Source organism: Coregonus clupeaformis, chromosome 32, assembly GCF_020615455.1.
Source record: "Coregonus clupeaformis isolate EN_2021a chromosome 32, ASM2061545v1, whole genome shotgun sequence".
In the NCBI taxonomy this organism is placed as follows: domain Eukaryota; kingdom Metazoa; phylum Chordata; class Actinopteri; order Salmoniformes; family Salmonidae; genus Coregonus; species Coregonus clupeaformis.
This window is the reverse complement of record NC_059223.1, coordinates 6,625,756-6,647,711: the sequence shown is the minus strand read 5'-3', so window position 1 is coordinate 6,647,711 and position 21,956 is coordinate 6,625,756. Positions and strand designations below refer to the sequence as shown.

The 21,956-nt window shown below is 44.5% G+C and overlaps 1 protein-coding gene across 3 annotated transcripts in view; it reads left to right on the top strand.

Moving 5' to 3' along the window:
• The window catches only part of adamts17 (ADAM metallopeptidase with thrombospondin type 1 motif, 17), a 151,854-nt gene that overhangs the window by 3,295 nt on the left and 126,603 nt on the right, over nucleotides 1-21,956 (top strand). For all 3 annotated transcript variants that reach the window (XM_045210026.1, XM_045210024.1, XM_045210025.1), the window contains exon 3: nucleotides 5,723-5,921. In XM_045210026.1, the coding sequence (XP_045065961.1) occupies nucleotides 5,723-5,921 (199 nt within the window). The remainder of the gene's footprint in view (nucleotides 1-5,722; nucleotides 5,922-21,956) is intronic.

The following is a 21,956-nucleotide window of genomic DNA, read 5'->3' as shown; positions in this document are numbered from 1 at the left end:
ATGAACTTATCCTCTGCAGCAGAGGTAACTCCGGGTCTTCCTTTCCTGGCACACCTGTTAATTGAAATGCATTCTAATTGACTACCTCATGAAGCTGGTTGAGAGAATGCCAATAGTGTGCAAAGCTGTCATCAAGGCAAAGGGTGGCTACTTTAAAGAATCTCAAATCTAAAATATATTTTGATTTGTTTAACACTTCTTTGGTGACTATATGATTCCAGATGTGTTATTTTATAGTTTTGATGTCTTCACTATTATTCTACAACGTAGAAAATAGTAAAAAATAAAGAAAAACCCTTGAATGAGTAGGTGTGTCCAAACCTTTCACTGGTACTGTATATGAAAACCCTCGTTTTGTACAGTGGCACTTCAAGACAGTTTTATTTGTGTTGTTAAATCATTGGGTTGTTTTTGGCTGGAGTTCAGTTCAGGTCAAGACCCTGACACTGTGCCTAGTGGAGAGACCAGTCCCACTAGTGTGTGTGTGTGTGTGTGTGTGTGTGTGTGTGTGTGTGTGTGTGTGTGTGTGTGTGTGTGTGTGTGTGTGTGTGTGTGTGTGTGTGTGTGTGTGTGTGTGTGTGTGTGTGTGTGTGTGTGTGTGTGTGTGTGTGTGTGTGTGTGTGTGTGTGTGTGTGCCCACGTGTTCTCCCTGTGTTAGTGTCAGTAGGCTAGTTGAGGGGAGAAGACACAGAACAGACTGAGCCCTAATAGTTATCTTCCCTGGATACCTCTCTCTGTCTGTGGCCAGGTCACTGGAAGTATCCCTTTACCTAGCCTTGTAGCCTTGGAAGTGTGTGTGTGTGTGTGTGTGTCTGTCAGTCAGTGTATAGGACCCTATACAGTACAAGACACAGTACATCAGTGTCCTGGAGCGAACAGCAGCATTATAACTACCATCACCAGACAACAACTTCATACACTATAATGGGCTCTAGAGATTTCACTATAATGGGCTCTAGAGATTTCACTATAATGGGCTCTAGAGATTTCACTGGTCAGGCCATGTGGTGTGGAAAAACACGATTGAAATACCAGCCTTTAAGTGAGGGGAGATATGAAATGTATTCTGCTGTGCTGCAACAGCATTCTTTACCCTGAGGCTTAGCTTGGAGCTAGGGCCCGGTGGATGTCTTTGCTGTATTAGCCTGCTGTGGCTACAGTATGTTGTAACACACTTAGCATGGTGTTCTATTTTACCCTGAAATACCAGCCGTTATTCACTTAACCCTGCCTCACACTGGAAGCTCTGTGGCTGGCCGCATGCAGGCTCTGCTCTCACATTGTGTCGTGTTGTGAATGTGGCCAAGTGAACAGCCTGTTTAAGTCTCGGTCTGTCTGTCCGTCTGTCTCTCTCTCTTTCCCTCTCTTTCCTTCACTGTGTACATAACCGTGATTGTTGAATGGACAATGAATCATCGGCGTCTCCTTTTAAAAAAAAACCTTGGGCTTATTCTGACCGAGAAGAAGACAACATTATCCCGCCAACACTAGTTGCCATGGAAACGGCTCATAGGTTCTGTAATTGCTGCCGCTGGGCTTTTGGAATACCTTTAAGACACTGTGTGGATCTGGATTGCTTGTTAATGCCATGTCAACTCATTTTTTCTAGCTCTGCCCGGCGCACCTTCACAATACAACGATGGATCCTTAGTGAAGCCTTACAAAACCTTACAGCTGTCCTCTTCTAGTTTTCCTTTTATGATTCATGTTGTAGGGAGTGTCTGTCTGTACCTGTCAGAGAGGATGAAAGAGTGAGGTTTATGGTCCTCTTTCTCTCTCTCTTCTCTCCCCTTCTCACTCTTTCCTTATTTCTCTCAGAATCCCCGCTCTCTCTCTCTCTCTCTCTCTCTCTCTCTCTCTCTCTCTCTCTCTCTCTCTCTCTCTCTCTCTCTCTCTCTCTCTCTCTCTCTCTCTCTCTCTCTCTCTCTCTCTCTCTCTCTCTCTCTCTCTCTCTCTCTCTCTCTCTCTCTCTCTCTTCTCTCCCCCTCTCTCTCAGCACTCCTTCATGCTTCTTCTCCCTAGCCCTGAGGAGGTGTGTGCTGAGATGTAAATTAGAGAGTTTGCGCTGACTCTTCTTCTCTCAGTCTGTTCTCTGGGAGTTCTCTGCCATTACTTGCTATTTGGCCTATTTGGCACATTTGGCAATGCAACCTACACAAGGAGCTGTTATGTCAAACCTTACACTCTTTATACAGTATGACATTTACGTATGGTTTGTGAAGCATCTGATGCTGATGAAGACATTGTTTATGCTATATAATGCCTTTATACACAGGGCTGGTCCGTGCTGTTCTGCCGCCCTAGGCGAGACCAAAAAATGCCCCCCCAAAACTAGAATAGTCCCAGTTAGCGAAATTAAGTTGAAAAGACGTGTAAAATACGTATTTTCCAGACGTTGGAAGTTAGGGTCAATTTAGGTTCTGAATGAAAGGTGAAAAGATGAATGTTTCGTACGTTTAAAATACATATTTTCCAGGACATTGAAAAGGCATCTTTTCCGGACGTTGAAAAATACGTATTTCTTCCAGGACGTTGAAATCAGATTCATTTTCGGTTCTGAATGAAAGTTAAAAATATGTAATTTCTAGATGGACACGATTGGTTAAAATTTGGTCCGGACTGCACCGAAAAAGACATCCAAAAGGCATCGGCATTGGTCTGAGGTGTAGCCTACAGTGTTGCCTGAAATTGAATGTTTTGAATGCCTATCTATGTGGTAAGCCTACCGTTTGTAAAACACCAAAAAAAGACGTAGGGTCCGGACCGGACCAAAACAAGACATCCGAAAGACGTTGGCTCGTGCTTACTGGGGTGTAGCCTACCATGTCGCCAGCAATGGAATGTTATGAATGCCCATCCATGTGGTAAGCCACCATTTGTATAACAGGCCGTTGCATTGGCTTTACTGGTCCTGATTCCTGTGACTAATGAATTTGGCGATTTAAGCTCTGAATATCAGCTACCCAACTTTATCAGGAGTTATCATGAGCATTTTTGCAATGTGTATACACAGCAATAATTCAGAAGTGTTTTAATTTTTCATTATGATCACCTTGTCAGAAATTGACTGATACAAACTTGAAACCACTGATCATGACAATGGGGTATAACTCTTGGACAACCATTGTGATTGTCCATTCCATAATGTCCATTTTACTTTGACCTGTCCTGTTTTTAGGGTATTTTGTTTGTTAACATGACAGCGCATTTTTTATTTGATTGGGCGCCATTTAGGTTAGGCTATTTGATCGGAGAAACCTGCATGACGTAAAAACAGTCTGCCTCATTACATTGTCATACATGTTATCTCCAGGCTGTAGGCTACAGAAAAGGCCACATCCTCTTTCTACCATATCCTATATCTGCTACATGATTTATGTTAGATGATTTTTTTGACTGAACGTTGGTGGAGCGCTGCAGAGATGCATCTCTCCAACAGCACCCTGGAGAAGCGCTGGGAATGGACAAGCAAAATACTTTGACAAAGTGGGCATTGTTTGTCACAGGCCGGCATCAGTGCTCACATAAAAAGCCCATTTGCCACTGTTTGAGAGAAATTGTCATTGTTTTTGGGCAGAATTACAGTGCATTCGGAAAGTATTCAGACCCCTTGACTCTTTCCACATTTTGTTACATTTCAGCCTTATTCTAAAATTGATTAAATTATTTTTTCCCCTCATCAATCTACACACAATACCCCATAATGACAAAGTGAAAACAGGTTTTTAGAAATTGTTTGCAAAAAAACAGAAATACCTTCTTTACATAAATATTCAGACCCTTTGCCATGAGACTCAAAATGGAGCTCAGGTGCATCCTGTTTCCATTGATCATCCTTGAGATGTTTCTACAACTTGATTGGAGTCCACCTGTGGTAAATTCAATTGATTGTGCATGTCAGAGCAAAAACCAAGCCATGAGGTCGAAGGAATTGTCCGTAGAATTCTGAGACAGGATTGTGTCGAGGCACAGATCTGGGGAAGGGTACCAAAATATTTCTGCAGGATTGAAGGTCCCCAAGAACAAAGTGTTCTCCATCATTCTTAAATGGAAGAAGTTTGGAACCACCAAGACTCTTCCTAGAGCTGGCTGCCCGGCCAAACTGAGCAATCGGGGGAGAAGGGCCTTGGTAAGGGAGGTGACCAAGAACCCGATGGTCACTCTGACAGAGCTCCAGAGTTCCTCTGTGGAGATGGGAGAACCTTCCAGAAGGACAACCATCTCTGCAGCACTCCACCAATCAGGCCTTTATGGTAGAGTGGCCAGACGGAAGCCACTCCTCAGTAAAAGGCACATGACAGCCCGCTTGAAGTTTGCCAAAAGGCACCTAAAGGACTCTCAGACCATGATAAACAAGATTCTCTGGTCTGATGAAACCAAGATTGAACTCTTTGGCCTGAATGCCAAGCGTCACGTCTGGAGGAAACCAGGCACCATCCCTACGGTGAAGCATGGTGGTGGCAGCATTATGCTGTGAGAATGTTTTTCAGCAGGAGACAAGTCAGGATCGAGGGAAAGATTAACGGAGCAAAGTACAGAGAGATCCTTGATGAAAACCTGCTCAGGACCTCAGACTGGGGCGAAGGTTCACCTTCCAACAGGACAACGACCCTAAGCATACAGCCAAGACAACGCAGGAGTGGCTTCGGGACAAGTCTCTGAATGTCCTTGAGTGGCCCACTTGAACCCGATCTAACATCTCTGGAGAGACCTGAAAATAGCTGTGCAGCGACGCTCCCCATCCAACCTGACAGAGCTTGAGGATCTGCAGAGAATAATAATAATAATAATATGCCATTTAGCAGATGCTTTTATCCAAAGCGACTTACAGTCATGCGTGCATACATTTTTGTGTATGGGTGGTCCCAGGGATCGAACCCACTACCCTGGCGTTACAAGCGCCGTGCTCTACCAGCTGAGCTACAGAGGACCACATGGGAGAAACTCCCCAAATACAGGTGTGCAGAGCTTGTAGTGTCATACTCAAGAGAGACTTGAGGCTGTAATCGCTGCCAAAGGTGCTTCAACAAAGTACTGAGTAAAGGGTCTGAATACTTATGTAAATGTCATATTTCAGTGTTTTTTATTTTTAATAAATTTGCAGAACATGTAAACAATTTTTTTTTTTTAATTGCTTTGTCATTATGGGGTATTGTGTGTAGATTGATGAGGGGGGGAAACAATTTAATCCATTTTAGAATAAGGCTGTAACGTAACAAAATGTGGAAAAGGTCAAGGGGTCTGAATACTTTCCGAATGCACTGTATGTGAGTTTCTATGTGTTGTTGGAGGTGCGTCTTGGTCAGTTTAGCTCAGAAAATGCCGCCCTCATCAATCTGCCGCCATAAGCGTCCGCCTAATCCTGCCTAATGAGCGGGCCTGCCGTGTTTATACGTTGCAGTTTATTCAAGTTGCACCGGCCTACCTCACTGGAGGCTTTGGGTTAGACTATAAGGTATTTGCATGGTGTGGGCCATTGCCTGGGTTGTGGTTGGGGGTATAGAGGTGGGGCTTGAGGCAGCTCTGGTCGGGGCAAGGGGAGGTGGCATGATGCAAACAACTATCTGGGATCTCGTGAGAGAAAACCAAGAGATATGTTAAAAGCTGATCTAGCCTAAAAACACAAGGGGAGTATGAATGTTAACGGCTGCTCTGTTGTTCTTTTGCTCTCTCGCTCTCTCGTTCTCTCTCTTTCTCTCTGTCTGTCTCACTCTCTCTTCAGACTGGACTGGTATATACAGGAGAGGACAGTCTCTTCATCCAGCCGGTCAGTGTGGTCAGCGGTCCTGCCGACTCCTTCTCCGGGCTGCAGCACAGGGTGGTCCGACACCGACGCTCAGCCAAGACCAGCCCTACTTCTGCCCCTCCCACTGGACCCACGGCTGCAGACAAGCAGCCCAAGTACTGCGGCACCATTCCAGGTGAGTGACAGAAATGTTGAATGATGGATAGTGGATATTGGATACCATTGGACCGCCACTGCCTAAAATAATTGTCCTTAACTGGTTGATTTGGTGGCTTTTGGAAGGGAAAGGTAAAGGGGAATATCTAGTCAGTTGCACAACTGAATGCATTCAACCAAAATGTGTCTTCCACACTTAGCCCAACCCCTATGAATGGGAATGGAGTGTCAGCGATGCCCACAGTCCAAATAAAATGTTCTGGTTCAGGAGTTAAAATCAGTGTACAGAAACAGGGATCCTGTATTGGAGTGAGAGAGCGGATCCTCCGTGCCTGTGAAGTATGGCTGTAACAAACAACCAATAGTAGAAGTGACAGCTGCATGTACATTAGAAAACAGTCATTTTATGGTTTACATTTTAGCAGACACTCTTATCCAGAGCAACTTACAGTTAGTGAGTACATACATTAATTTATATATATATATTTTGTTTCATACTGGCCCCCAATGGGAATCGAACTCACAACCCTGGCGTTGCAAATGCCATGCTCTACCAACTGAGCTACATCCCTGCCAGCCATTCCCCCCCCTACCCTGGGCCAATTGTGCGCCACCCCATGGGTCTCCCGGTCGCGGCCGGCTATGACAGAGCCTGGATTCGAACCAGGATCTCTAGTGGCACAGCTAGCACTGCGATGCAGTGCCTTAGACCACTGTGCCACTCGGGAGAGTGGCCTAATTGTCACTCAAAAGCTTTATTACCGTACATGCAAGTTTATTAGGCCTTTTTGTAACTTTCATGCATACCTTATTCTAGTCAGTAGGGGTTCAAATGTAATCAGAAGCTTTGAAGGAGGAGAGAAGTAGTCCATCCATGCAGACTGTGTGAAGGTGAATTAACTGAGTTGAATTGATGTGACCCCCTAGAATGCCTCCGAGCAACCTTTTCCAAATTGAACGCCACCCAGAATCAAAACCATGTGTTGTCGGTTTGCTCTTACTAAGCCAAAGATAATGCATTACAGATCATCACATCTTATGAAGTCAGAAGTTAGATTTTAATATTCTTATTTTTAATTGACATGCTTTTACGCTATTGACACCAGGGTTGGGTAGGTTATAGTGTTGTCACGATACCAGATTTTTTACTTCGATACCGATACCAGGTTCAGTATCACGATTCTCGATACCACCACGATACTTAATACCAAAATGATACCACTGCAAAAAAAAAGAAGGCATATTAACCAAAGTCACAGAATGGCACTTGATCCAGACAGATAAACTCAACTTCTGCTCTGTCCAATCGTTGGGCATCTTTTGAGTTCAATATCATTACATTTTACATTTTATACATCAACATTTTTTATAGACAGTCATGTATGCATTAATGAATCAATTATACAATCAATATGACTTTGTTTTTTACCAGTCTAACTACATAACAACACAATGGTAATCATTTATTTGAATGGTAAATCTCTATTGATAAACTGGGTAAATCAAGATGTATCCTAGGCCTATTCACATGAATGCATATTCAATAGGAGTGTGAGTATGTAGTGAGAGATGTGAGAGCGAGACCGATTAAGTGAATGGATAAAGTTTTGGTGGCAATCAGCTTTGAAATCAGCATATTTTGCGTTATGGTTTGCATATGATCACAAACAAAGTACCAGGGTAGTGAATTGAAGATACAGTAGCTTCAGCTGTAAGCTAGCAAGAAAAGTTAGCCTACAAAAATTGGAAGCTACCGGTATGTTCTAGCCTGTATGGACATTGTTTTGCGAACAGTAATGAACAGTGTCAAAATGTCTACATGCTGTGTTGCATTATTGAAGTGTGTTAACGTCAGTGCAGCATGAGTGGGGAGCTAACATGATGAAGCCCAGACTTCCAGTGCAGGCTAAGGGGAGAAGGCTGTACGTGGGACATCGGCTGCACCAATAGACAGAGTTGATTCGTGAGACACATTTGACAAAAGTACCGACAGTAAAAGAAAATCTAGTACCGAACCGTTTTTCATGTTCTAGTATCAGAGAAATACTGAAGTTTCGGTATACCGTGCAACACTAGTAGGTAACTTTCTAAATTTAATCCCTTACAGTTACTAGTTACCTGTCCAAAATTGTAATCAGTAACACGATTTTTGGATACCCTTAAGAGGCATTAGAAGAAGAAAAAAAGGATCCATCAAACGCATTTGGTGTGTCATCATAGTGGTCTCTGATTGGTTGGTCATCATTTGGTGTGTCATCATAGTGGTCTCTGATTGGTGGTCATAATTTGGTGTGTCATCATAGTGGTCTCTGATTGGTGGTCATAATTTGGTGTGTCATCATAGTGGTCTCTGATTGGTGGTCATCATTTGGTGTGTCATCATAGTAGTCTCTGATTGGTGGTCATCATTTGGTGTGTCATCATAGTGGTCTCTGAACTTTTTTCAATGCTGAATTGAGTGTCATTGAGAAAATAGCAAGATGCCATAATGTATTTTTTTTCCAAACATCCTTTCTCAATTTGAAAGTAATCCAAGAAGTTGTCATCTAGTTTTTCAAAAGTATCTGTAATCCGATTAAATTTTTTGTGTGTGCTGGTGAAGTAACTGATTACAGTTACAGCTTTTTTGGAACGAGATTACATGTACGGTAATCAGTTACTCCCCAACCCTTGACGCCATCTTCTTCCCTGTCTCGTTGTTGTACAGTAGTTTAGTATTCAGAAGTCGTCCTGGTGTAGGTTTCATAAATCCTGGGTTTCTGAGCAACGTTTATTGCTATCTCCACATTCTTTGATGTTTATTCAGCTCCAATCTGTTGGAAGGAGAGGCGTCTCAGGCTGGCAGCTGGGCCTTGTTTTAATGTGCATTTCCACTCTGTAAACTCCTGTTGGGGCCTGCTCTGTCTCTCTCTCTGTCTGTCTGTCTGTCTGTCTGTCTGTATGTCTGTCTGTCTGTCTGTCTGTCTTTCGGTCTGTCGGTCTGTCTGTCCCGCTCTGTCTCTCTCTCTCTCTCTCTCTCTCTCTCTCTCTCTCTCTCTCTCTCTCTCTCAATTCAATAAAAATGTAAGGGCTTTATTGGCATGGGAAACATATATTTACATTGCCAAAGCAAGTGAAAATAGATAATAAACAAATAAAAATGTACAATAAAAAAATGAACAGTAAACATTACACTCACAAAATAATAGACATTCTCTCTCTCTCCCTGTCTCTCTCCCTCGCTCTCTCCCTCGCTCTCTCTCTCTCTCTCTTTATAACACACACTTCTTCCTCCACCCATACACTAATAATGCATATTTTCCAACCCTTGGATGTCTCCTTGCTGAGGCTATAGATCTTTCTATCGATAGAAATTCATATTTTTCAGGGCTAGACCCGGTCAGGCCGCCAATCTTCACAGGAAGCCGGTGCTTTTGGCTCCCAGAGCATCGACCGGCCTTTAGAACTACATTGGAAAACATTGCATTCTTGAATATATAGTGTATTTTGGTCCCAATGTCTAGTGAGTTTTTAATATTTGAAGGAATGTTAAATGAATGTTTACATAAAGTGTATTTATATTATATTTTTTATTAATTTGATTTGTTTTATTTGTAGTGTTTTTGGATGCTACATTGTTGGATTCCAAGTGTTTTGGGATGCTGCATTGTTGGATTTGTAGTTCTTTTTCTTTTTGGATGGGTTTTATAAAAGTGCATTGAGGTCATATGAATTCTATTTTGCGTAATACAAGTTAAACTACTACTGCTATTAGATTGCAGATAGTAAATGGACGTTTCGTTAGATTGTGTTTGAATTCTGGTTAAGTATGAGGGTCTTGTCAAAACAGGATGCACGTAATACCATAACAACATTTTGTTAAAGCTTTTATGGAAAGAACCAAATAGCTATAATAGCCCATTTTGTTCCCTTTTTTCCTTCTTCTGTGTGGAAACAGTCTTCTGTGTGGAAACTGCTCTCCACGTTTTGGATGATGTTGCTGTCACGTTGCTTCAGAGACAATTTAAACCTTCCCAGAGTTTTTCTCGCTACAATGTCTCTGTTCCAAATGTACCCTATTCCCTTTGTAGTGCACTACCTTTGACCAGGGCCCATAGGGGACTCAGCCAACGTCTCCCCTGTGCCTTGTGTTTACCCAGACCATATATATATATATATATATATATATATGTGTGTGTGTGTCTCTGTGTGTGTGAGATCTTGACGACGTGCACTACATCCCCAAATATTACATAAGGAATCAGCCACACAGACCACCAGCACTTTGACAACCTGTATAAATAAATTATTTCCATATGTTCATATCTGGAGAGAGAGAGAGAGATCTTCTCAAAATAGTATTTTATGAGTCTGGGTGTTAGCACGATTGTGTGTGTATGTTAGCCCCCCCAGCCCTACCCATACTGTATTGAGAGAGTGAGAGCTTACAGCACCCAGGGTTGGACAGTAACATAGCTCCAGGTGCTTTAGCCATCCAGTGTGCGTGCAACTGGTGTCTTGGGGCGAGAGGGACGGAGAGAGGTGCCAGATTTGGAAATTCTTTCCTCTACACTCACGTCTGCCTGAATGCGCCTGGGTCTGGGGCTGAGATGGAGTCCGCAAGCTCCTCTCCTCTCCTCTCCTCTCCTCTCCTCTCCTCTCCTCTCCTCTCCTCTCCTCTCCTCTCCATCCTCCTCTCTTCTCCCTTCCCTCTCTTTCCTTCCCTTTTTTTTTTCTTTCATGTCCCCACCCTTCCCTGCTCTGCCCTCCCTCTCCTCCCCTCTTCCCTCTGTCCTCCCTCTCCTCCCCTCTTCCCTCTGTCCTCCCTCTCCTCCCCTCTTCCCCTCTGTCCTCCCTCTCCTCTCCTCTTCCCTCTGTCCTCCCTCTCCTCCCCTCTTCCCTCTGTCCTCCCTCTCCTCCCCTCTTCCCTCTGTCCTCCCTCTCCTCCCCTCTTCCCTCTGTCCTCCCTCTCCTCTCCTCTTCCCTCTGTCCTCCCTCTCCTCCCCTCTTCCCTCTGTCCTCCCTCTCCTCCCCTCTTCCCTCTGTCCTCCCTCTCCTCCCCTCTTCCCTCTGTCCTCCCTCTCCTCCCCTCTTCCCTCTGTCCTCCCTCTCCTCCCCTCTTCCCTCTGTCCTCCCTCTCCTCCCCTCTTCCCTCTGTCCCGCCTCACCTCCCCTCTTCCCTCTGTTCTCCATCTCCTCCCCTTTTCCCTCTGTCCTCCCTCTCCTCTCCTCTTCCCTCTGTCCTCCCTCTCCTCTCCTCTTCCCTCTGTCCTCCCTCTCCTCCCCTCTTCCCTCTGTCCTCCCTCTCCTCCCCTCTTCCCTCTGTTCCTCATCTCCTTCTCTCTTTCTATCTGGGCAGGCCACTCCAAAGGCTCAGTGAGAGGGGAGCGCTGGCGGTTTCCCCCAAACCACAGAGTCCCTCCCTGGAGAGAGATACGCACAGAGACAGACCGTATATCCATTAAACTCACTCCACTCCACACCACCTCCTGGATACTGCACACACACACACCATCTCTTCCTCCTCCCTACCCCCCGACTCACTGAAGTGTTCTTCATACAGCAGCAGTCCAGTCTGGCCAGTTGAAACTGTGTCATTGCTGATTGCATTAAAGCTGCTGAGGGAGGGAGAAGGAAGTGTGTGTATGTTTGTGTGTGTCTGTGTGTGTCTTTGTCTGTGTGTGTGTGTGTGTGTGTGTGATTGTGTGTGGATAGGGGGGCAGTTGTTAGTGAATCAGACAACCAGAAAAAAGACTCTGCAACGTTTGTTTGTTTTATTTGCTGGCCCCTGCCCATTTCTTTAACCTCCATTTACTACGTTTTTCTTCACGTGGAATGTGGAAATGTTAAGATAACAAGAGGAGGAGAGTTGGGTTTCAGATGAATATGCTGAGCTGGTCACTGGTCGCATGTATAGGCTGCGTCCCAAATGGCACCCTATTCACTAGTGCATTACTTTTGATCAGGGCCTATAGGGCACTATGTAGGGAATAGGGTGTAATTTGGAACACAGACCTACACTCTTAGAAAAAAGGGGTTCCAAAAGGGGTTCTTCTGCTGTCCCCATATGAGAACCCTTTTTGGTTCCAGGGGAAACGCTTTTTGGTTCCAGGTAAAACCATTTTTGGTTCCAGGTATAACCATTTTGGATTCCATGTAGAACCCTCTGTGGAAAGGTTTCTACATGGAACCCAAAATGGTTCTACTTGTAACCAAAAGGGTTCTACCTGGAACCAACAAGGGTTCTTCAAAGGGTTCTCCTATGGGGACTGCCGTAGAACCCCTTTACATTCTAGATAGCACCTTTCTTTCTAAGGCTCACAGAGAAAACAGTGCGGAAATGAAAACCTGCAATTTCTGGGGAGGTCAGTCAGACATCAGCTGCTAGAATCCTGACTAGAACCAAGAAATTTGATCATATTACTCCAGTGCTAGCTTCCCTACACTGGCTTCCTGTTAAGGCAAGGGCTGATTTCAAGGTTTTACTGTTAACCTATAAAGCGTTACATGGGCTTGCTCCTACCTATCTTTCCGAGTTGGTCCTGCCGTACATACCAATACGTACGCTACGGTCACAAGACGCAGGCCTCCTAATTGTCCCTAGAATTTCTAAGCAAACAGCGGGAGGCAGGGCTTTCTCCTATAGATCTCCATTTTTATGGAACAGTCTGCCTACCCATGTGAGAGACGCAGACTCGGTCTCAACCTTTAAGTCTTTACTGAAGACTTATCTCTTCAGTAGGTCATATGATTGAGTGTAGTCTGGCCCAGGAGTGTGAAGGTGAACGGAAAGGCTCTGGAGCAACGAACCGCCCTTGCTGTCTCTGCCAGGCCGGTTCCCCTCTCTCCACTGGGATTCTCTGCCTCTAACCCTGTTACAAGGGCTGAGTCACTGGCTTGCTGGTGCTCTTTCATGCCGTCCCTGGGAGGGGTGCGTCACTTGAGTGGGTTGAGTTACTGACGTGATCTTCCTGTCTGGGTTGGCGCCCCCCCCCCCCCTTGGTTTGTGCTGTGGTGGAGACCTTTGTGGGCTATACTCGGCCTTGTCTCAGGATTGTAAGTTGGTGGTTGAGGATATCCCTCTAGTGGTGCGGGGGCTGTGCTTTGGCAAAGTGGGTGGGGTTATATCCTTCCTGTTTGGCCCTGTCCGGGGTTTCTTCGGATGGGGCCACAGTGTCTCCGACCGCTCCTGTCTCAGCCTCCAGTATTTATGCTGCAGTAGTTTATGTGTCGGGGGCTGGGGTCAGTTGGTTATACCTGGAGTACTTCTCCTGTCTTATCCAGTGTCCTGTGTGAATTTAAGTATGCTCTCTCTAATTCTCTCGTTCTCTCTTTCTCTCTGAGAACCTGAGCCCTAGGACCATACGTCAGGACTACCGGGCATTCTGACACCTTGCTGTCCCCAGTCCGCCTGGCCTTGCTGCTATTCCAGTTTCAACTGTTCTGCCTGCGGTTACGAAACCCCTACCTGTCCCAGACCTGCTGTTTTCAACTCTTAATGATCGGATATGAATTGCCAACTGAGAGACCTGAACCCTAGGACCATACGTCGGGACTACCGGCCGTGGTGACTCCTTGCTGTCCCCAGTCCGCCTGGCCTTGCTGCTATTCCAGTTTCAACTGTTCTGCCTGCGGTTATGGAACCCCTACCTGTCCCAGACCTGCTGTTTTCAACTCTTAATGATCGGCTATGAAAAGCCAACTGAGATTTATTCCTGATTATTATTTGACCATGCTTGTCATTTATGAACATTTTTGAACATCTTGGCATGGTTCTGTTATAATCTCCACCCGGCACAGCCAGAAGAGGACTGGCCACCCCTCATAGCCTGGTTCCTCTCTAGGTTTCTTCCTAGGTTTTGGCCTTTCTAGGGAGTTTTTCCTAGCCACCGTGCTTCTACACCTGCATTACTAGCTGTTTGGGGTTTTAGGCTGGGTTTCTGTACAGCACTTCGAGATATCAGCTGATATATGAAGGGCTATATAAAATAAAATTGATTGATCAGCTCGAACTAGACATTGTACCTAACCTCAGATCTAGGATCAGATTACCGTACCCCCAATCCTAACCTTAACCATTAGGGGGGTTAAATGATATATGATCTGAGACCTGGGGTTAGGGGCAACTCTTACCTTCCACTAGATATCCTGACAGAGGTATGGCCTGTGGCTTTAGGAAATGGCTGTGGGGTTTTCCCTAAGTCCAGATCTAGGATCAGCTTCCCCTCCCCCAATCCTAACCTTAACCATTAGTGGGGAAAATGCTAAATGGCCCAACTTCACCCTACACCAGGGAAATCCACTGAAAGACTATTGTAGTTCTAAAGGCCAAAACGATGACACTGAACATTCCTTTTTCTGGAGCACGGTCAAGCTGAACATTAAGAAATCAAAGGTGAATCTTATCACCCAGACACTGTTATTGTTTAGAATGTGAAAACACAGAATGAGAAGTCTGGATTCAGCCAGACCGACATTGTGGCCAGGGCTGAGAGAGAATGTGAAATATGCTGAACCTCTCCAACTCCCAACCCTAAAACACTCTCCCAACTCCTCTCTGCTCACTTGACTCCCACTATGCCGTCCAAGCTGCCTACATTTTAGTTATTCCTAAGAATTTCTGAGCTTTGGCTCACAGAGGAGCGCTCACTCACAGCCTGGACTGGTGGGTGCCTGTGTGTGTCTGTGTGCATGCGTTCACAATCATTTTTGTGTAGATATCTTTGTGTGTGTGTGTGTGTGCATGCGTGTATGTGTAGATGTACATGTGTATGTGTGTGCATGTGTATATGTCTTTGTGGGTGTGTGTGTATGTGTGCATGCGTGAAAGGGTGCGGTAAAGTTTTGTGGCAGGTCGGATTACAGTGTGTGGATTTCTATTTCTCTATCAAAAAGTATAATTTGTGGAACGCAATCTTAGCTGTCAAGCACCTTGGTCTTGACCAATGAGCTGGTATTATTATTATGCCGGTTGCCGTGGGTGATGACATTCTTGCTTTATGAATCTGAGATGGTCACGTAGTCAGCAGGAGATGCCCCGAAGGAGGTTAAAACAACAGTGGACCTGATGGATGGGTTAATGGATGGATGGATGGATGGATGGGTGGGTGGGTGGGTGGGTTAATGGATGGATGGATGGGTTAATGGATGGGTGGGTGGGTTAATGGATGGATGGATGGATGGATGGATGGATGGATGGATGGATGGATGGATGGGTGGGTGGGTTAATGGATGGATGGATGGATGGATGGGTGGGTGAGTGGGTGGATGGGTTAATGGATGAATGGATGGATTGATGGGTTAATGGATGGATGGATGAATGGATGGGTTAATGGATGGATGGATGGGTGGATGGATGGCTGGGTGGGTTGATGGATGGATGGGTGGGTGGATGGGTTAATGGATGGATGGATGGATGGATGGGTTAATGGATGGATGGATGGATGGATGGATGGATGGGTGGATGGGTTAATGGATGGATGGGTGGATGGGTGGGTGGATGGATGGATGGATGGATGGATGGATGGATGGATGGATGGGTGGGTGGGTGGGTGGATGGATGGATGGATGGATGGATGGATGGATGGATGGATGGATGGATGGATGGATGGATGGATGGATGGATGGATGGGTGGATGGATGGATGGATGGATGGATGGGTGGATGGGTGTATAGATGGATGGATGGATGTCCAGGTTTGAGCTGTTGATTGTGACAGCAGTGCTGACCTGCTATCTGACCTGATAACAACCTCAATATGACGTTTTCCATGACATCCTGATATCATCATGAATAAATTGTTTTTAACTGGTTAAAATCTGCTTAACGGACGCCGTCCAGTTTACAACCAGAAAATGACTTCCTTTTGATGTGTAATGCCAATTGTTGCCCACTGTGGCTCAGTCAATTCCAGGGAGCTAAACATTTACGTTTTAGTCATTTAGCAGACGCTCTTATCCAGAGCAATTAGGGTTAAGTGCCTTGCTCAAGGGCACATCGACAGATTTTTAACCTAGTCGGCTCAGGGAGTAGAACCAGTGACCTTTCGGTTACTGGCACAACGCTCTTAACCACTAAGCTACCTGCATAAGGTTCTGGAATTAAAGCTTGCCGTGCCTTCTCCAGCCCCTCTCAGATTCATCAACTAGAGAAGTGACCCACTCCACCCCAAATCTAATGACACAACCTTAAAATCGTTAAGTTTCGATTTTTACATCAACAAAAGGGTTGCGACCCTGACTTTGAATACCACTGAATTAGAGCTTGCAGTGCCTTCCTAGATCCTCTCAGACACATCAATTAGAGCTTGCTGTGCCTTCTCTAGCCCCTCTCAGACACATCAAAGAGATGGGCGTGGCAGCTGAAGCGTTAATGCTCCACTTGTCTCCAACATCTAAAGGATTCTCTCGTTAAAGTCGTTAAATGATTCTCTTTGGAGTGATGCTCTGATTGGACTGATGTATCTCCTGGCTGTGTCCCAAATGGCACCCTGTTCCCCAATGAGTGTACTCCTTTTGACCAGGGCCCACCAGGGCCAATAGCAGTGCACTATGTAGGGAATAGGGTTTCATTTGGGATGCAGAACTGGTCATTCTAGAAAAAAAACACCCCTCTGCTTGAACACCAATTAGATTCCAATTAGGACAGGACATATGAGGAATAGAAATGTCTGGCAAACTTAGATTTTTTTGAGTGAAAGATCGATCCCCTTTAATGGTCAGCGCTTAAAGGGATAGTTCACTAGTATGACACTTCTAAGGTGTGATAAAAATGTGTTTATCTTTGAGTGATGTCTTCATGTCTACCATACAGTGACTGTGGAGTCTGTAGTCTAGGACCTAGGTCTAGGCTGGATCATATATATTGGATCTTTATAATGTGATTCTGCCTCCAGTAGACTGTAATGAACTGGAGAAGTCACAAAATTACTTTAACTTTCCTGAAATTCCCAGGTTTCCCTGAAATCTCAGTTGGAAGATTACAGGAATCAGGAGGGAATAAGCAGGAAGTCCGGAATCAAACAGGATTTCAGGAAAACCTGGGACTTTTGGGAAAGTTACAGAAATGTTGCAACCCTCGTGTCTAGAGTGGCGCAGTGGTCTAAGGCACTGCATCGCAGTGCTAACTGTGCCACTAGAGATCCTGGTTCGAATCCAGGCTCTGTCGCAGCCGGCCGCGACCGGGAGACTCATGGGCGGCGCACAATTGGCCCAGCGTTGTCCAGGGTAGGGGAGGGAATGGCCGGCAGGGATGTAGCTCAGTTGATAGAGCATGGCGTTTGCAACGCCAGGGTTGTGGGTTCGATTCCCACGGGGGGCCAGTATAAAAAAAAAAATGTATTCACTAACTGTAAGTTGCTCTGGATAAGAGCGTCTGCTAAAATGTAAAAATGTGTCGATCTACTGTATACACTCTGTACTCTTTCTACATTTTGCCAATGTGGACGGCAATCAGTTTATCCAAAGTTATTACACATCAGGATTAGAGGACTTATCACATCAGACCCATAACAGCAGCACTTTGCTATTGTCTGGAGCCACGAAAAACCGCTGAGTCTGCAGATTTTATTGTCCCCCTGCTGAGTGTGTTAGTCTCAAGATTTCATAGCAGGCTGTAATTTGTCTCAGTATGACTCAGAAACAAGTTGGGTACGTCCCAAATGGCACCCTATTCCCTACAAAGTGGACCACTGTTAACCAGAGCCCTATGGGCCCTGGCCAGAAGTAGTGTACTATAAAGGGACTAGGATGCCATTTGGGTTGCAACTGTGTGCTCAACTTTGTCTTTTGGGTTCAAGGCAGTTCTCTGTTTGTCTCAATATTGCTCTTGTTATTGTTTTTCTTCTCTGGTGACTGTGGTTTAAAGCCACTGCAAAGGGAGGAAGGGAGTTGTCTTCACTGCTCTTCATTAATACCTATTTTATTGCTGTTTGGGTGGGATGTGCATGGTGATGAGACTGATGACAGAAGTGTAAGGGAGTTTGTCAGTACTGTTGTTGTTCGCCCTATAGTTTTGCTGTTTGGGCTATTCATTTCGATATGGGTTTTCTTTGTTAAGCGTTCTGTGACAAATACACTAATTTCTGAAAATAGTGCTATTCAAACGACATTTGATTGATACGTTTTATTTTATTTTATTTTTAGGGGGTAGATCAGCTTTAAAATTGCAGATAGATTGTAACTTCCATCAATGTAAATGTCTGCATCACTTCCAATCCCCCATATGTTTTTTCCCCGCAAATATATATATATATATATATATATATATATATATATATATACACTACCGTTCAGAAGTTTGGGGTCACTCAGAAATGTCCTTCTTTTCCATTAAAACATACATGAAATGAGTTTGAATAGGAAAATAGCAAAATTAATAGGAAATGTAGTCATTGACAAGGTTAGAAATAATTGAAATAATAATTGTATCCTGCAAACTTTGCTTTTGTCAAATAATCCTCCATTTGCAGCAATTACAGCCTTGCAGACCTTTGGCATTCTAGTTGTCAATTTGTTGAGGTAATCTGAAGAGATTTCACCCCATGCTTCCTGAAGCATTTCCCACAAGTTGGATTGGCTTGATGGGCATTTCTTACGTACCATACGGTCAAGCTGCTCCCACAACAGCTCAATAGGGTTGAGATCCGGTGACTGTGCTGGCCACTCCATTATAGACAGAATACCAGCTGACTGCTTCTTCCCTAAATAGTTATTGCATAGTTTGGAGCTGTGCTTTAGGTCATTGTCCTGTTGTAGGAGGAAATTGGCTCCAATCAAGCGCTGTCCACAGGGTATGGCATGGCGTTGCAAAATGGAGTGATAGCCTTCCTTCTTCAAGATCCCTTTTATCCTGTACAAATCTCCCACTTTACCACCACCAAAGCACCCCCAGACCATCACATTGCCTCCACCATGCTTGACAGATGGCATCAAGCACTCCTCCAGTGTCTTTTCATTTGGTCTGCATTTCACAAATGTTCTTCTTTGTGATCCGACACCTCAAACTTCGATTCGTCTGTCCATAACACTTTTTTCCAATCTTCCTTAATCTTTTATTTTTATTGGCCAGTCTGAGATGTGGCTTTTTCTTTGCATCTCTGCCTAGAAGGTCAGCATCCCGGAGTCGCCTCTTCACTGTTGACGTTGAGACTGGTGTTTTGCGGGTACTATTTAATAAAGCTGCCAGTTGAGGACCTGTTTCTCAAACTAGACACTAATGTATTTGTCCTCTTGCTCAGTTGTGCACCGGGGCCTCCCACTCCTCTTTCTATTCTGGTTAGAGACAGTTTGCGCTGTTCTGTGAAGGGAGTAGTACACAGCGTTGTACGAGATCTTCAGTTTCTTGGCAATTTCTCGCATGGAATAGCCTTCATTTCTCAGAACAAGAATAGACTGACGAGTTTCAGAAGAAAGTTATTTGTTTCTGGCCAGTTTGAGCCTGTAAACTTGGATTAGGAAACACAACGTGCCATTGGAACACAGGACTGATGGTTGCTGATAATGGGCCTCTGTACGCCAATATAGATATTCCATTAAAAATCAGCAGTTTCCAGCTACAATAGCCATTTACAACATTAACAATGTCTACACTGTATTTCTGATCAATTTGATTGATTAAATCAGAAGTTGGCCTGGTTGCCATGTGCCCTCTGTCAGGCCTGCGTTGTCATGGACACAGTAGGGTCTAAGTGGGAAGGCTACCCACGCCCGTGGAGTGGTGATCTGGCACATTACAGGGTAATGGAGTGTAGAGACATCTGTACCAGAGGCTTGGGAGATGAAGTGGAGCAGGAATAGAGGGATTGAAGAGGAGCAGGCTAAAGAGAGGGGTCAACGAGGAGGAAAGGAAGAGGGAGAGGAGGGTTGAAGAGAGTACCATCTTCCTCTTGTCAGAAGCTACTTGCAGTGTTTGAACTAATGTCGTTAACTATACCATTTACTGTTTTTACAGCTACACTTGAGTAATATAAAGTATGAATACATATTATTAAATTGTTATTATTACTATAATTACAGTTTTTTCCGACTGCTTACACACAAAATCTTTTCATGTCACACGATTTTTTAAACCTCTCACTCAAAGTGCAAAACTACACACCAAATCTCCAAAACCATAAGCTATTTCTCAGCCTTTGACTCAGTTGTCAATTGCATAAAACACTTTTTTCAAAACACTACACACAATTCTCTACCTAAAACACAAAAATCTAACAGGAAGTGACTTGCTTTCCTTTTCCAAACACAACCATTCAAAATGCTACACTTATTCACCAGGTCACACACACACTCTTCACATGTGCAAACACTAATTGCTTAACTGATCACTAACCAATCACTGCTTTACTGTAGTATAGGCCTATAAATAGGTCAAAGGTCAGATTACCTGTTTTGAACAATGGATGCCAACAATGGACAGAGAGCAAGAGGAGTAGGAGGGAGAGGCAGGGGACAACAACGAGGACAAATTCAAAGACGAAGTGTTGGAAGAGGAGAAGGAGGAGGAAGAGGAAAATGAAGAGGAAGAGGAAGAAGAGGATGAGGGCAAAGAAGAGAAGGAAGGAGATTTATTTATGTGGATGAGGTTGGCTTCAACCTCACCAAAACCAGGCGCCGCTGAAGAAATGTAAAAGGACAGAGGGCAATTACCAATGTCCCTGGACAGCGTGGGGGTAATATAACCATGTGTGCTGCCATCACTCAAAACGGGGTCCTCCATCACAATGCCACACATCACAAGACCGGCCATAGGCTCACTTTTCTGGATGCAATTTACACAATGCTTGTCCCTGATCCAGATCAGGAGCCTGCTAGATTTGTGGTTATATGGGACAATGTTAGTTTTCACCGGGCTGTTCTGGTCCAAAACTGGTTTGCCACCCATCCACAATTTGTAGTTTTGTACCTACCCTCATATTCACCTTTTCTAAATCCCATAGAGGAATTCTGCTCAGCCTGGCGCTGGAAAGTGTATGATTGCCAACCCTATGACCGCATGCCGCTTCTCCAGGCAATGGAGGACGCATGTGGGGACATAGAGGTTGCCTCTGTCCAAGGTTGGATACGCCATGCTAGGAGATACTTCCTCGATGTTTGGCAAGAGAAAACGTATCTTGTGATGTGGACAAAGTATTGTGGCCAGACCCAGCCCGGAGAAGAGATGAAGCGTAGCTTAGCACTGGTGACTGCCCACCCCCTACCAATTCCTGGACTGCCCCCGGGACCCCACACACACAATTGTGTTCTTTACTGTATTCTAAAGAATATACTTTTGGTTTACATATGTTTATGGTTTTGTTGTGTGCTACTGTATACAACAGTAATGTTTGGCCTAATACATATTTTCTGTTTCTACATTGCATTGGTGTTTACAGTGTACTTGTTACCCCTCTCAGCAGATTACTTTCACTGTAGAACATTGTATTGAAATGTAGATATAAGCCTATGAAAGACCAAAGAGCTTTAGATTTAGAACAACAGTGTTTACATGGTATATCCAAAAATGTACTATTATGAAAGATGTGTTTGCCATTTGATGCAAATGCTTCATTCTGACATGTGTTTACGGCATTTTGAATGCAGTGTTACATTTTGAAGGAGATGTGAGGCATTTTGCATTTTGTGTGTGCAGTTTTGGGAATTGTGTGTAGAGTTTTGAAAAAAGGAGACATAGTTTTGAAAACGTGTGTAAGCAGTTGGAAAAAACTGTAATAGAATTGATATCCTCCCAGTTAGAGTTCCAATATTCCGGTAACTTTATCGAAATTCCCAGGTTTTCCAGAAATCCTGGTTGGAGGATTCCAGGAATCGTCAAACCGGGATTTCTGGAAAACCTGGGACTTTGGGGAAAGTTACCGGAATTTTGCAAACCTACTGCCAGTCTACAGTGTTATGAACTTGAAAGTCTTGAAATACTTATTTAAAGTCTTCAAGAAGAGAGGGAACCATGGCAACAACAGTATCAATCATGGGTATTGATCTACTGAGTCAGGAACAATCGTGTCGCCAACATCATCAGTGTAGGATGCGTCTCAAATTGCATATAGCACACTACTTTTGATCAGGGTCCATAGGGCTCA